The sequence below is a fragment of the Carcharodon carcharias genome, chromosome 10, assembly GCF_017639515.1.
Source record: "Carcharodon carcharias isolate sCarCar2 chromosome 10, sCarCar2.pri, whole genome shotgun sequence".
In the NCBI taxonomy this organism is placed as follows: domain Eukaryota; kingdom Metazoa; phylum Chordata; class Chondrichthyes; order Lamniformes; family Lamnidae; genus Carcharodon; species Carcharodon carcharias.
The window spans coordinates 66,127,116-66,143,599 of record NC_054476.1 but is presented as its reverse complement, the minus strand read 5'-3'; the positions used below and the strand labels follow the sequence as shown (position 1 = coordinate 66,143,599).

General features: G+C 41.1%; 1 protein-coding gene across 3 annotated transcripts in view; it reads left to right on the top strand.

Annotated features, from left to right (window-relative positions):
* Positions 1-16,484, top strand: part of ptprja (protein tyrosine phosphatase receptor type Ja) — a 168,029-nt gene that overhangs the window by 25,400 nt on the left and 126,145 nt on the right. For all 3 annotated transcript variants that reach the window (XR_005944303.1, XM_041198437.1, XM_041198436.1), the window contains exons 2-3: positions 11,205-11,223; positions 15,505-15,771. Coding sequence is in view for 2 of the 3 variants with exons in the window: in XM_041198437.1 (XP_041054371.1) it covers positions 11,205-11,223; positions 15,505-15,771 (286 nt within the window). In the remaining variant the exon portion in view is untranslated. The remainder of the gene's footprint in view (positions 1-11,204; positions 11,224-15,504; positions 15,772-16,484) is intronic.

Here is a 16,484-nt window from a genome sequence, read left to right as displayed (position 1 = left end):
GACCAGTCGTGTCTGTGCTGACTCTTTGCAAGAGCGATTCACCTGGTGCCACTCCTCTGCCTTTACCCTGTAGCTCTGCAAATTTTCCCTCTTCAGATAATGATCCAATTCTCTGACAAGATTATCATAAGTTCTTTGTTTTTATACCCTATGCCCATTCTTATAAAGCCTAGGATCCCATATGCTTTATTAACTGCTTTCTCAAACTGCCCTGAAACCTTTAGTGATTTGTGTACCATATATCCCCAGGTCCCTCTACTCCTGCACTCCCTTTACAATTGTACCCTTTCCTTTATATTGATTCTTCCCATTCTTCCTGCCAAAATGAATCACTTAACACTTCTCTGCATTAAGTTTTATTTGCCTCTTGTCCATATATTCCACCAACCTGTCTGTCATTTTGAAGTTTAACATCATCCTTCTAACAGTTCACATCCAAGTTCTGTGTCATCCACAATTTTTGGAATTGTGTTCTGTACACCAAAGTCTAGGTTATTAATATATACCAAGAAGAGCAGGAATCCTAACAATGAACCTTACCTCACTATAAACCTTCCCCTAGTCTTAAAAACTGTTCATCGCACATTCCCTGTCAACCAATTTTATATCATATTGCTACTGACCCTTTTATTCCATGAGCTGTAATTTTGCTCATAAGCCTGTTGTATGGCACTGTATCAAATGCCTTTTGAAAGCCCATGTACAACACATCAGTCGTATTGCTTTCATTAACACCCTGTTACTTCATCAAAGAGCTCAAACAAATTATTTGAACACAGTTTGTCCTTAACAAATTTGTGCTGACTCTCCTTAATTAACATGCATTTGTCCAAGTGAATGAAGCTCTTAAATGCTCAAAACAACCTGTATAAATGGACCTGGGGCAGTACCACGACCAGTTGGTGACTAAATCAGATATGCTTTGGTACCACAGTGCAAATGCATGTATATTGTACCAAACACCTGTGAAGTCTGAATGTTATAGAATCAGTAGCCATTCACCTGAATTTATGGTTAAATTAAGTGACATTCCAGTTCTGCCACTCCCAGATCTGACTATATTGTTCTGGGAAATGGCATTCTACACAATTTGAATGGAATTCTTGTGATATTTTTGATAGATCTGGATTTCGTAGCCACAATCTGGGGTTCTACCCTCTGGAGCAGCAACAGAATTGGGTTGGAGCTGCCAGAAACGAGAGAAAAACCTGCCAGTATAAACTGGGAACGAACAGGAGGAAGAGTGATAGCATAGACCATGATATAGCAGAAGAGAGTCTGGTATGAACTGAGCTGGGGGAAAGGTAGATAAGTGCTAGAGGGGTTGAGGAAGAACCAGGTGTGCCATATTGAACTGAAGAGAGAGAGGCGGAGTGGCAATGTGTCTGCTTTTATATTCCTGTGATCTTAAAACAATTTAGCAATGGAGCCCGCCATTATGGTTGACAGTGTTAGTCTTCATCTCCCCTAACTGTAGTGCAGTTCTAAGGGCATCTGCAATTCTCTGGTATCTTGCACAAGTGCAATCCTCTATGTGTGAGCCCAGGTTGTTCCTCTGTGGAGAAGATCATCATTGAGCTCAAACCTGGCCCACCCAACATCTGGGATGGAATTTTATAACCCCACTGCAGAAAGGGCAGAGCTGTAAAATATGGTGAGCCATTCAAAAGCTCATTGACTTTGGGAGGGCCGTAAAATTCCACCGGCATTAAATTTCGACTCTGAGAAGATGTATTTTACAGCAGGAATTAGTGGGAAGTGATCTCTTTCTACTTGCCCAAAGCACAGCTAAAATCAGTTATTTCAGGGACTGAGAACTAAACCTGGGGATATTCCAATACATCACACAATGTGTATTCACCCACAAAGTCTCCAGCACTTTGGGATATCCTGAGATCATGAAAGATGTTATATAAACAGGCCAGAATTTTCCTGTCGGTGATTTGGGGGTGGGGCCCGCTCACCGATGGGAAAATGCCGCGGAATAACGTCGGGAGGAACCCCCGACGTCATCCCGGACCCTTTAAATGTTTAGTAAGGCGGGCGGACAGCGAAATCAGCTGTCCGCCCACCGACCTGTCAATGGCCAATTGAGGCTATTGACAGGCTAACGAAGATCATTAAAGACCTGCCTGTCCAACCTTAAGGCTGGCGGGCAGGCCAGGAGCCCCAGCGGGTTTCTGATAATATATGAAACCTCATCCACTGGCGGGATGAGGTTCATGTCCAATTTTTAAAAGTTTAATAAAGTTTATGTCATTTTTATTAACATGTACCATCTCATGTGACATTGTCACATGAGGGGGACTTGTTAATAATATTTTTATTTTTCTATTTTTTTAACTTTTGTGCACTGTCAATGATCTCCCTGAGATAGCACTTAGTCTCAGGGAGCAGTGTGCTCTTTCGCACCCATGCGCGAAAGAGTGCACTTTGACAACTGGGGATTCCCTCCCTCCCCCCTCACAGGAAGCGCATAATGCTTCCTGTCGGGAAGGCCGTTGGGCGGGCCTTAATTGGCCCACCCACTCAAAATGGCGGCGGGCCCCGTTTCAGCGGCGGGGTTCGGGTGTCCGCCCGCTGCTGAACCGGTGGGGCCCGCACACCCACCAAGGGCAAAATTTTGCCCAAAGTTTTTTTTTCCATTCTTCCATTCTTTAATGTGCCTATTCTAAAGTACACTGGCCTCACCACCATAGTTCAGGTATGCAGCTCCTCTCCATCCACTCTAGCTCGAGCAGGCTGCTTTTCGCCCATTTGCTACTCATTGATAGCCATGAGAAGATTAACCACACTACCACGTTTGCCCTCGGCTTGGGTTATGTGCCAGTGCTCAGTATGATCATGACCTCCCTGCACAAATTTTCCTCTTCTACCATCCCTGCCCCCTCTCCTGCCAAATGAGATTCGCTGATTTATCAGAGCTCAATTCAATTATTTTTTCAATATTTTGTTCACATCAGTGAAGTAGTAATTCTCTGCTCTGCCTGGGGCAGGATTTTGAGTTTGGCATGCGGGCATGGTTGGTGGGCCAGGGAGCAGCTGGGAAATGGGCCATCATCCGCGATTGGCCCCCGACCGGGATTTCACACTGGCTGGCCAATTAATGGCCAGCCAGCTTGAAAGGCGCGCTGAAAGGTTCAGTGCTGCTGGGCTGGGAGTGGGAGGAGGGTGAGCGCTGAAGTCAGCGTGGGTGCAGGGGGAGCGCTCATAGAAAACTCCCTGAAGGCAGAGAGCTGTCTCAGGTTGCTGAAGAGTTTAAATGCCAGAAATAAAGATTTTAAAAACCAGCAAAAAATGCCTACGCATCAATCAAGCACTAGAACATATATCAGATGCAAATTCTGTCCAATCATTTTTTATTTAATTAATATTGGAAACCTCATCCCGTCCTTGGATGACGCTTTCTCAAAAAGGCAAAGGCCGCCTGGCTGATTCATCCACTCACCAACCATAACGTTGGACGGGCAACAGAAAATCACTGTTAACTGTGTTCCACTCTGCAGATGCTGCCAGACCTGCTGAGTTTTTCCAGGTATTTTTAGTTTTATTTTTGTTTTGAATTTCCAGCATCCGCAGTTTTTTGCTTTTATTATAGAAAATCACCATTGATTACTAAGTTAGTGGCCTTAATAGGCCTCTTAATTGTTGGCGGGCGCATTGCTGACTCTCACGCCCTCCCGTTGAACGAAATATCGCGCAAGTGCACGATGATGTCAGGATGCTTGCCCAATGTCATCACGAGCAGTGTCACGCCCGAGCGGATCAGGTGCACACCCACATGCCAAGTGAAAAACTCTGCCCCTGGTGTTGCAACCCTTCTGTAGCTCTTTCCTTTGTTAAAATTAGCCTTGTCATTTGGTAATATTTCAAACTGGAGTAAAGTTTGGTTTCATTTGCCAGCAAATTTCTAGTTATGATGGATCACCGCAAGTGATCACTGTAGGAGTACTGCTTGGCAAGGTTATATAAGCAGCTCTAATGATATAAAACTCCCCTCTTTGTCTTTTTTGCCTGGCTTCCTCAGTCTTTTGTTCTATTAATACTATTCATGCTTTTTTGCCTTGAGTGTTTGATGTTCTCTGATCAAAGACCATTTGCAAAGGCTGTACCCTGCTTGGTTTAACATAATTACTTTCTGCAGTAGTCTTACTTTGAATGTAATGCAGAAAAAAAATTAAACAATTTAAATGGAAAAAGAAGCTCTTGGCAATGGTTAATCATATCAGGACTGAGCTTTTGAAAAGAACCAGGCGTTTAGCTAAATTTACTGTACCCAGAATAATTATTGAAATAAAACAATGTACCTACATGTCCTCTTCATATGTTCTCTCACTCTGTATCTATCATGAGTTCGCTCTCTGCCTCTTAATGTCAGTTGTCTCAGTTAGTGTCACTCTTGCTTCTTGGGTCAAAAGGCTATGAGTTCAAGTCCAGTCAATGCTGACACTCCAGTGCAGTGCTGAGAGGGCAGTACAGGCCCTCAGTTTTAGCTATACTGCACAGGCGGCACAGGCCGTCTTTCGAATGAGTTGTTCAATAAGATGAAATGTCTTGCCTCTCTGGTGAATATAAAGGACCCCGTTCCACAATTTTGAAGAAGAGCAGGAGAGTTATCTTAGTGCCCTGGACAATGTTTACCCCCAAAGCAGCGTGGCAAAAACAGATTATCTGGTTATTATCACATTTATGGGAGTTTGCTGTACATGAAATTGGTTGCTGCGATTCCTACATTACAACAGTGACTACACTTCAAAAAGTACTTCATTACCTGTAGACACTTTAGGACAGCTGTGGTCATGAAAGGCATTAGATGAATCCAAGTCTGTGTTTTATTTTGCACTCTCTGCCTGATTACCTATTAGGATTTATTTTGCTGAGTTGAGTTGGGATTGGGAGGCCCCAGTTTACACACTAATTTATTTTTGATGGCCTTATATTGAAATTTCCTCTTTGAGCTGCTTCTGCATAAATTGGGGATCCATGGACAGTTAGTACAATGAATTTTCCTGAAGAATACAGAAGTCATAATACATATATTTTCTCTCAATTATGAAGCAGCTTCTCATTTTAAAATCCTTGCTTTTGTTTTATGGTCAGGCTGGTGCAGAACAGGTATAGTGAATGTATGGATCATTGTGTATGAGCTGAGTCAGTTCCTGTGTTCGTGTCACTTGATGAGACATCCCTCTATACCAGTCATTGTCATTATGTGTGAGATATCTTAAATTCAAATTACGAAAAAAAATTATTACACCAAGATGGTTAATCATTGTCTCTTTATCTATTGTACTTTTTTAAAAAAAAACTCTCCCAGGTTTACCAGACTTCTTTATAAAGTTATAATCCTCCATCCTCTGTCTCATCATCATAGTGTTCCACACTTACGGACTATAGATTTCATAGTGGACTTTAATTAAATCTGTGGTTACTCAGACAGCCCCCATCTTCAAAGCTTTCTCATTCTGTCAAGGGAAAGAAAGATGTAGCTTACATTTATAAAGCACCTTTCGCAACTTTAGGATGTCCCAAAGTCTCCCACAATCAATCAAATGCATTGATTTTCTAATTTACTGTGAAAGGTGCTATGATATATTTTAATCCCCTCCTGTGGGGACTGTTTAATGTCTCTATCAAAAGTTGGGGCCTCCAACAAGGCAGTTTTCCCTCCGTATCGTATTTAAATATCAGTCTGGATTTTGTACTTATGTCTGTAGCAAGGCTTGCAGAGGCAAGAATAGTACCACTGAGCCAAGGCCGACACCTTGCAATTGTTGTATGTTCAGCAGAGGTTCATGAAGAGGTTCTGAATCTTCGATGGTTGAACATTAACAGTTTTTTGATAACACATAACTATGTACACATATACAGAGGATGGCCCAAGCTATGAGCAACCCCATGCTTGCCTCTAGACAGGGCTCTATCCACTCCACAATGGACCCTAATCTCGGGTCATGTGTCTCTTTACATCACGCTGTGGGTGATACTGTTTCCCAGTCCCACATTAACCTGTAATGAGGACTCGAAACGTCAACTCTTTTCTTCTCTGCCGATGCTGCCAGACCTGCTGAGTTTTTCCAGGTAATTCTGTTTTTGTTTTGGATTTCCAGCATCCGCAGTTTTTTTGTTTTTAACCTGTAGTATGGCAGATATCCTTATACTACAGAATGACATAAGTTCAAGGTGAGGGGCAGGAGGTTTAGGGGGGATGTGAGGAAAAACTTTTTTACCCAAAGGGTGGTGATGGTCTGGAATGAGCTGCCTGGGAGGGTGTTGGAGGCGAGTTGCCTCACATCCTTTAAAAAGTACCTGGATGATCACTTGGCACATCATAACATTCAAGGATATGGGCCAAGTGCTGGGGTTAGGTAAGTAGGTCAGGTGTTTCTCACGTGTCGATGCAGACTCGATGGACTGAAGGACCTCTTCTGCACTGTGTGATTCTATGATTCTGTGACTTGAACCTAGAACTCAGTCAGGTGATCTGTGAGAAAATGGAGAGAGAAGGAAAATAAAAGTAAGCAGGAAGTTTAATACATTAATCAACATATATTCTTGCCTATACAGGGGAAAGCCAAATACAGCTAGGGTGAATCCTCGCCCAATAACTGCAAGGATAATCATAATCACCCTGAAGTGACTTCACCACCCATTGTTATTTTCGCTCAATACAAACTTCAGCAGTATCTCTCCCTCCTTTTGGGCACTCTGTAGCCATCTAGTGTGAATTTTGACATTAATTGCTGTTGTTCTTTACATTTATGCCTTGTCAGTTTAGAGCTATTTTTATTCACCTATCTTTCCAATCTATTTTGACAGTCTGCTTGTGATGTGCTTTGATCAGCAGTTTTCAGTTTAAAAAATCTTCAACTAAAGCTGTGAACCTCATGAACAGTTCCTCTTTTAAATAGAGCGTTTGGCATATTTGTGCAGTGACCTTTTAGTTCTGTTCTCCACTTCTGTTTTATTTGCCCCTACTATAAAGGGACTTGCATGTCTTCATTTGCCAGGGATTGGACTTGAAATGGTACTGTGTCCTGTCTTTTTTAAATACTGGAAGACTTGATTTAAAAGCCAGCATTTTGTTTTATTTCAGATTTCCAGTATTTGCAATTTCTCCTTTATATAAATAGAAGGACTGCTAAATGGCATTAGTCGATCTCATGACAAAGACAACTTTTTTTTAAACATTCTTCATCTCTGGTTTCAAAATGAAATTGGATGCACACTTGAGGGAAATAAGTTTGCAGGGTTATGGGGATAGAACATGGGACTTACTGGATTGTTCTACAGAGATAGAATGGGGGGGGGGTTGCGAAATGAGACTGCCAAGATTTCTCAACTACAAATCCACAAATGGACATGAACTCAATAGGCCAAAAGCCCGCCTTCTGTGCCATAATGGTATTGATTCTTCCACCATCCCACTCCACCATCTCCTCCCACTCCCTCCACCCCACCCCAAAGATCTGTCTGTCTGCTCTTCTCTTTCTCTGTGTTTTTGTGTTGTAGTGTATATCTCTATGTCTGTTGCTTTATCTTTGTCTGTTCAAACACTTTCTATACTGCTGCCTACTTCTTTTCTTTTTTCCTCTTGGCATTGTTTTTCTTTCTCATTTTCCTTTACTCCTCTGCTGTAACTGCTGACTCATGCTGAAGAGTGGATCTGCTGCCCAGCTGCCTTTCAGTAGCTTGCTTAAGTCACCTTTCTTACTGTGGGGTCCTAGACAATTAACTTGGCTAGAAATTTGCAAGAGAAGGGAAATGCATATCTCCAACTACCTAAAGTTTTTTCCCCACTGTTTTTGCGTCAATGCCCTTAGAAATCTTGCAATATTAAAAAAATCATGTGGAATTTCCCTATGAAGTGCTGTTTACATAAAGTCTAAAGACCAAAAATGATGACCTGCTGCATATGAAATACGGCCATTTTTTAATTTCAGCTAATGTATTCCAGTGTCTGTTCGCATCATCTGAATGTAACAGTTATTTTAAGGTGTCTAATGCAGGATCTTGTGAAGTTGCTGATCGTCTAATTGCTACTTAATGGAAACATTCAACCGGAGCAGTTCCCAACTGGAGTCAAGGGGGAAGGAAAGTTGTCCCATGTTTTTGTGGCAAGCATTTCCCACTTGCATGAAAATAAAAATGCTTTAGGTTATTGATTCACAGAGGCCACTGGAAACATTGGTTAATCATTTGATCATTGATATGACAAAGGTAGTGTTAATCTCTTTGGTATGACAAAGGTACTATTAATCTATTGGTAAAGACCAATTGGTATGATCCGGGTAGAGGTCAGTAACTTATATTAAAAAAACCCAGAAATCTGAAATCCCTGGTATTTATTGAAAGAATGAAACCACAAGATTCTACGGTGTGATATAAATGAATTTTACCACACAAGCATTAAGTAAAGCAAACATTGCCAAATAAATATTAAATAAGTAATTACTTGTACTTGGCATTGGAAAGCACAATAAAAAAACACAATCATGCTCCATTCAATTTCACTTTACTACTCATACAGAAATTTGTTATGCATTTATTGCTTGTTCGTTTAAAAAATTACATATAAATGAGCAATAACAATAAGAGAGAGGAAATTAACCTATCAGAAAGGTCTAATTTTAATTAAATATGTATTTAAAGGATTCCAATGCATTAAAATAATCAGTCAGTAAGTTCCACCCTGAGACACACCATACATCATCATATACTTTATGTCCAACTCCATCTTGCACCCATCAGCATCACACCCCATCATCCGCCCCCCCCCCCCCGCAAACCTCCCAGGAGCAAACATTGCATCATTCAGGCACAGTTTTTGAGGTGGTTGTGTTGTGTTGGGAGTTTTTCTGACTTGAGTTCCCTACCTCAGGAGCAAAAGTGCAGCTTACTGTCTGAAGAGTGGGACATCCTCCCTCATGGTGGTGGAAGCTATGATCTCAAGCAGCTAATTGCCTGAGCCACGCAAGATAGCCTCGTAGCTTCCAAGGCTAGCGAAGCCAGGCTCACCTCTGACTTTCCATTGCAGTGGACAGGCCACCACCTTGACATTAAAATGTGGCCATCAATTCCAAGGGCAGTTTATCTAACAAGTTTCACTTCCCACTGGAAGTGGGAGGTGAGAGTGGAAATTTGGGGCACCGATCATAATCTTCCAGCCTTCCTTAGACAGAGGGGTGGTGCCAGAGGACTGAAGAATTGTGAATGTTACACCCTTGTTCAAAAAGGAATGCAAGGATAATGCCGGCAACTACAGACCAGTCGGTTTGACTTCAGTGGTAGGGAAACACCTGGAAACTATAGTTTGGGGCAAAATCAGTAATCACTTAGACAGCTGCAGGATAATTTAGGAAAGCCAGCATGGATTCATTAAGGGAAAATCATGTTTAACTAACTTGCTGTAGTTTTTTGAGGAGGTAACAGAAAAGGGTGATAAGGGCAATGCGGTTGACGTGATGTACATGGATTTTCAAGAGGCATTTGATACAGTGTCACACAGTAGACTTGTGAGCAAAATTCTAGCTCATGGAATAAAAGGAAAAGTAAGCACTTGGATAAGAAATTGGCTGAGTGACAGGAAACAGAGAGTAATGATAAATGGCTGTTTTTCAGATTGGAGGAAGGTCTGTAGTGGAGATCCCCAGGGGTCAGTGTTGGGACCCTTGCTCTTCTTGGTATATTAGTGACTTGGACAGTGGTGTGTAGGGCATGATTTCAAAATTTGTGGATGATACGAAGATTAGAAATGTTGTCAACTGTGAGGAAGATTGTCTTGAACTTCAAAAGGGCGTAGACATATTGGTGGATAGGGCAGACAAATGGCAGATGAAATTCAATGCAGTGAAGTGTGAGATGATTCATCTTAGCAGGAAGAATGTGAAACAAAGGGAGAGCCTCTAAAGGAGATGCAAGAACAAAGGGACTTCAGTGTATGTGTACATAAGAAGTCATTGAAGGTGGCAGGACATGTTGAGAGAGCAGTTAGTAAAGCATATGGTATCCTAGGTTTAATTAATAGGGGTATTGAGTACAAGAGTAAGGAGGTCATGTTGAACTTGTATAAGGCACTAGTTAGGCCTCATTTGGAGTACTGCGTCCAGTTCTGGGCATCATACTTGAGGAAGGATGTGAAGGCATTGGAGAGAGTACAGAGGAGAGTACAGAAGAGTAGAGAGGATCAAGAATGATTCCAGGGATAAACAACTGTAGCGATGAGGATAGATTGGCGAGATTGGGACACATTTCCATGGAGAAAAGAAGGCTTGAGGAGACTTGATAGAGGTATTCAAGACCCTGAGCGGTATGGACAGGGTAAATAGTGAAAAACTGTTCCCACTCAAGAGTACATCAAGAACTAGACAGCACAGATTCAAACTAATGGGCAAAAGGAGTAGAAATGATAAAAGGAAAATTTTTTTCACCCAAAGCGTGGTTGGAGTCTGGAACAACTCCCTGAAAGGGTGGCAGAGGCAGGTTCAATCGAGGTATTCAAAAGGGAATTGAATTGCTATCTGAAAAGAGAGAATGTGCAAGGCTGTGGGGATGAGGCAATGGAGTGGGATTAGGTAGAATGATCTTTCAGCGATTCAGTGTAGACTCAATGGGCTGAATGGCCTCCTGCACTGTAAACACTGTGATTTTGTGAACACTGGCTGTAAAATACAAATTGAGTATCAGCCTCCCATCCTTCAGCAAATGTCATCACTACTTAGTAAGCTAGAGTGAGACAAAGCCAACAAAATGGAGACAACAGTAAGGGAATCATAATGAAGATGCTTGTGCGATCTGATAACTGAGTGGTTAAAGATATTATCCTGTGTGATCCTCAGGCAGTAAGGTCCCAGATCCCATTCATGACTTGGTGTTTACTTAGCTGATGTCTATTACAATAGCAGTAAAGGTAGTAGAATTAGTATCAGCAACCAAGGTTAATGAGGGGAAATGAAACTGGTGAGGGTTTATGCTCCTAATTGCTATCTAGTGACTCCGGCTGGAAAGTGTGCTTGTGTAATCATCCAGTGAGAACAGAATATTTGTCAACTCCAATATTCAGTTTAGGTTCACAATAAAAATGACCATTTGAACAAAGGACCAAGGGACTGGCTAAACTGTACTCCAGCAAAAGATGGGGTCTTCAACAGAGGTGGGAGAAATTCAAAGTCATCTAACATTTTTGTTTCTCTTTTTCCTCATAGGGCATCATCACTGATGAATGTAAGTATCCATTTTAATTCTATAAGTAATTATATTTGTTGATTTATGAATCTGGTACATACATGCTAATGTTTTTTTTTCAGAAAAGCTCTCAAAAGCTGACAAATAGCCCAAAAAGTTGATTATTCAAATACAATCAAGAATTGAAAAGAACTCCACATAAAGGCCTATGACCAGGGCCACTTCCTTATGGTGACAGAAGTAGTTCAATTATCATTTATTAAATGGCACTCCAGGTCTTTCACAATAGAACAAGATGAGACCATTCAGCCCCTTGAGGATTCTCCACCATCGCATTAAATCACTACTGATCCCTATTTCAACTCTTATTTACCTGAATTTGTTACATATGCCTTTATGGCCTTACCTAACAAAAATCTATCAATCTCATTTTAAAAATCGTCATAAGTAAATGAGCAATAGGAGCAGAAGTAGGCCATTCAGCCTCGGGAACCTGCTCCGCCAGTCATTAAAGATCATGGTCGATCTACTGAGGCCTTAACATCTTTCCTGCCTGTCTCCCATAACCTTTGACTCTCTTGTCAATCAAACATATGTCTAATGAGCCTTGAATATATTCAATGACCCAGCCTCCACTGCTCCCTGGGGTAGAGAATTCCAAACACTGATGACCCCCTGAGAGAAGAAATTCCTCCTCATTTCCATCTTAAAAGGAGACTCCTTATTTTGAAACTGTTCCCCCTAGTTTTAGGTTCCACCTTGAGGAGAAACATCCTCTCAATATCTATCCTCCCAAGCCGCCTCAGAATCTTATGCTTCAATAGGATCATCTCTCATTCTTCTAAACTTCAAAGAGTATAGGCCCAACCTGTTCCACCTTTCCTCATAAGACAGCTCCTTCATCCCAGGAATCAGCCTAGTGAACCTTCTCTGAACTGCCTGTAACGCAAGGCTAACATTCCGTTTGCCTTCTTAATTTCTTGCTGTACCTGCGCGCTGACTTTTTGTATTTCATGTAAGAGGACATCTAGGTTCCTCTGTACCTCAACATTCTGCAGTATCTTTCCATTTAAATAATCTTCCTGCCAAAGTGGACAACCTCATGTTTCCCACATTATGCTCCATTTGCCATTTTTTTCCCACTCATTGACCTAACGACACCCCTTTGCAGACATATTGTATCCCCTTCACAACTTGTTTTCCTACCTGTCTTCAGTAAACTTGGCTACAATACAGTCAGTCCCTGCATCCAAATCATTGCTATAGATCATAAATAGTTGAGGCCCCAGTACTGATCCCTGTGGAACTCCACTAGTTAACAGTTTTCCAACTTGAAAAAGACCCCACGTCTCCCAACTTTCTATTTCTTCTTCGTTAGCCAGTCCTCTTATTCATGCTAATACATCACCCCCAAACCATATCCTGTTACCTTTTATGTGGCACCTTATCGAATGCCTTTTGAAAATATAAATACACTACAGCTATTGGTTCCCTCTATCTACCCCATTTGTTACATCCTCAAAAAAACTCTAATAAATTTGTCAAACCTGATTTCCCTTTCACAAAACCATGTTGACTCTGCCTGATGGTATTATGATGTTTTAAATGTCCTGCAACAACCTCTTTAAGAATGGATTCTAGCATTTTCCCAATGTCAGATGTTCAGCTAACTGGCCTATAGTTTCCTGCTTTCTGTCTCTTCTAGTCCACTGGGAGCTTTCCAGAAGGTAGAGAATTTTGGAAGGTTACAACAAATATATCCACTATGTCTGCAGCCACTTTTAAGACCCGAGGATGCAGGCTATCAGAGGACTTGTCAGCCTTAAGTTCCATTAGTATTCCCATTACTTTTTCTCTAGTGATAGTGATTGTTCTAAATTCCTTCCTCCCTTTGCCTCTTGATTTTCAACTATTTTTGGGATGCGTTTCATCTTTCTACTGTGAAGATGAATGCAAAATAACATGTTCAAAGCCTCTGCCATTTGCTCTTTTCCCAATATTAATTCCCCACTTTAATTCACTCTCTTAGGCACCTATGCTTACTTTAGCTACTCTTTTCCTTTTTATATTCTTGGTGAAGCTTTTAATGTTTGGTTTTGTATTTCTTGCCAGTTTTCCCTCGTACTCCAATTTCTCCCTAAATTTTTGGTCATCCTTCATTGGTTTCTAAAACTTTCCTCGCAATCACTAATCTTCACAGCATTGTATGGCTTTGCTTTCAATTTGATACTATCCTTAGCTTCCTTACTTAGCCACGGATGATGCATCCTTCTGGTAGAGTATTTTTCCTTAATGGAATATATCTTTGGTGGGAGCTTGAAATATCATCTTAAATGTCTGCCACTGCATACCTATCAACTTACCTTTTAACCTATTTTCCTAGTCCACTTAGCCAACTCTGTCTTCAAACCCTTGTAATTGCTATCATTTAAGTTTTTCAATTTACCTAGCCTCATTAGCAGTAAATTTGGTAGCAAGCAGAGGAGTGAAACACAGTCCAAGAATTTGAGGGAGGAGTGTAAGTTGATCCAGTAGTTTCCATAGGATTCAGAGTGATCCAAAAGCAGAAAAAGGGTGAAAAAAATTGACCCCCGAGTCAGTGAAGTTGATTTCAGAGGATGGCAACTAATTAGAGATTGATCAAAGGAAGGAAATAGGCAGGGTAGGGGGAAATGAAAAATAGAATGTAAATCTGGAGAATTCAGGGTTCTTGAAAGATTTGGGTGTTTGAATTCTGGTTCTTTGTTCTGTTCAATTTGTTCATGACTTTCAATTTGAATATTTCGCTATGCACTAAGCTTCAAAACATTCTAAATCTAAATATGTTATGATGAATGAAGCTATGTTTAGCATACTTTGAAATTCTGCTGTGACACACTGAGGCCTACAAGAGCTACTAGTGCCACCTTGAGACAGAAGTACTCTGGTACCTGCAAAGGATTTACTGACACCTGCTGGATCTACAACAGCTTATGTTTGTGAAATAGCTTTGCATTGTTACCTTTGTTCACTACAAGCTAACTGGGTTTGGTGCAATTGTTGGAAGTGGAACAATTGTGAAGAATGTCAATCTCAAAATTTTCACTCTTCCTATTGAAGGTTTAGGTAACACATTAGTTCACCATTCAATCCAGTGTTACCCATAAAGCTTTGTAAATCCTCCAAACAGCTTCTACATTGACAAGAGAAAGGAAGTTTCAAATGGCTCTAATTGAGTGCAATGGGAAAAAGCAGGAATGCACAGACAACCTAAGCATTCCCTATCAGCTATCCTTTCAACCGTCCCCTCACTGCCAGAGACGGCTTACCATCTATTCCATACAGGGCTTCTGTACTGACTGTCAATCAAATCGAAGGCAGAAAACCAGGAAAATGTATGGCAAGACTGAGCCCTATGATGGTTGGCACATTCCACTCTGTATGGAAAGGAAGGAAAATTGGGCCAATCCAATGTTCTCCTGGCGAGCCTCCCACTTTGCACCCTTGATAAAGTTGAGCGCACAAAAGACTCTGCCTGGATGCTAACTTGCAGAAATCCCCATCTCCCCTGTACTTGTTGCCTATATTGGCTTCTGTATTAAAGTTCAATAAATGTGCTTAGAGTTCAGTGACTTAATTATACAGCCATGAAATCTCATCCTTGGCTACATCTCTGACAGAAAGCTGTCCAGAAGAAAAGTAGATAAAATACAGAGGGAAGACTAGGTCACAATTGTGTCAGACTCCTGTTCAAAGCAGGAGGGTTTGAAACCCTAATCTCATTATTCTTCAAATGCATATGGTTCCTTCCAAAATTCTGTCATGTACAAAGACCTCAATTTATGCAGCAGCTTTAACATAGAAAAAATTCAATTGGAGTTCATCAGAAAAGGAAGGCACAGATTAGAGATGGAAGTTAGGAAGCATTACCAAAAACACACACAAAAAAAGACTTCAAACTGTTTTTAATGAGAGGAGGTAATGATAGTAGTGAGCTTTTATCAAGGCATATCGGAGCATAGTAAAGTGAAGTGGGAATGCATAGAAAGTCAAAACTGGTGGATGAAAGGAGCATAATGGAAGAGGTTCCATTTATAGAATTACATGAAGCCATTGATGGATTTGTAAATGACAATGAAGATTTGATTTGAATTCAATGGCTTGATGGACAGAGACTGAATGATGATAAGGTGAGTGGAACCCAGTGGACAACAGGATGTGGATCATAGTTTTGAATCAGTTGCAATTTGTATAGGGTGGAAATTAGAAGGCTAGCAAGAGGACAATGGAATGCTATGGGTTTACTGATTTGTATAACGTTCTAAATTTTGTTTTGAACAGCTCTTGCCAAGCCTGGAGAAATCATGGTGACGAACATTACCAATTCATCCATCTCTCTGAGCTGGGACAGACCTGCAGACATGAATGGCACCGAGTATAACTTCAGCATTACGTATCGTCCTTCTAATCAAACTGATTCCAAATTAGAAGTGGTAAACTTCACCACAATAATTGGCTTACTTTCTGGAACCAATTACACTATCACTGTGGCAACTGTTATTGATAACGAGACAAAGAGTGAGTCTGTGGTTACAACTGTATTTACAAGTAAGTAAAACAGTGGCCTTGAGTTTCTATTGGGAATAATTTTCCTACTATGCTTCTAACATTGCATTAAGTTTGTTTTGGTGAAACTATAGCCAATTCTTCATGTAAATTCATGAGCATAAGCCTGAATGTAAAATATTCCATATATTAATGTAATCAAATGTAATGAGTTTGTGACTAGATTAAGGCCATTGGCCCTCAAAGTGCCTGGGTGGAGCATATACAAAATAAGGGGAAAAAATTATTTCCAAGTGAGACCGGAAACTACAACTTAAATTGCACTTTTAAGTTTATTTAAACTAATTGACTTTTGTAGCAGTGGACTTCTGTTGACTGCTGTTCAGATGATTAATGCTGGATTCATTTGACCATGGGTTTGTGTGCACCAGTAATGTGACGAGCACCACCTCCCACCAACCCCTTCAGTGAAAACTCATCTCTGTGACCCGTGGGTGGGGACTATTTTTTAATTCATTTTACAGGATGTGGGCAGCATTTATTGCCTAATTGCGCTTGAGAAGGCGGCGGTGAGCCGACCTCTTGAACCGCTGCAGTCAATGTGGTGTAGGTACACCCACAGTGCTGTTAGGGAGGGAGTTCCAGGATTTTGACCCAGCAACAGTGAAGGAACAGCGATATATTTCCAAATCAAGGTGGTGAGTGACTTGGAGGGGAACTTCCAGGTGGTACTGTTCCCATTCATCTGTTGCCCT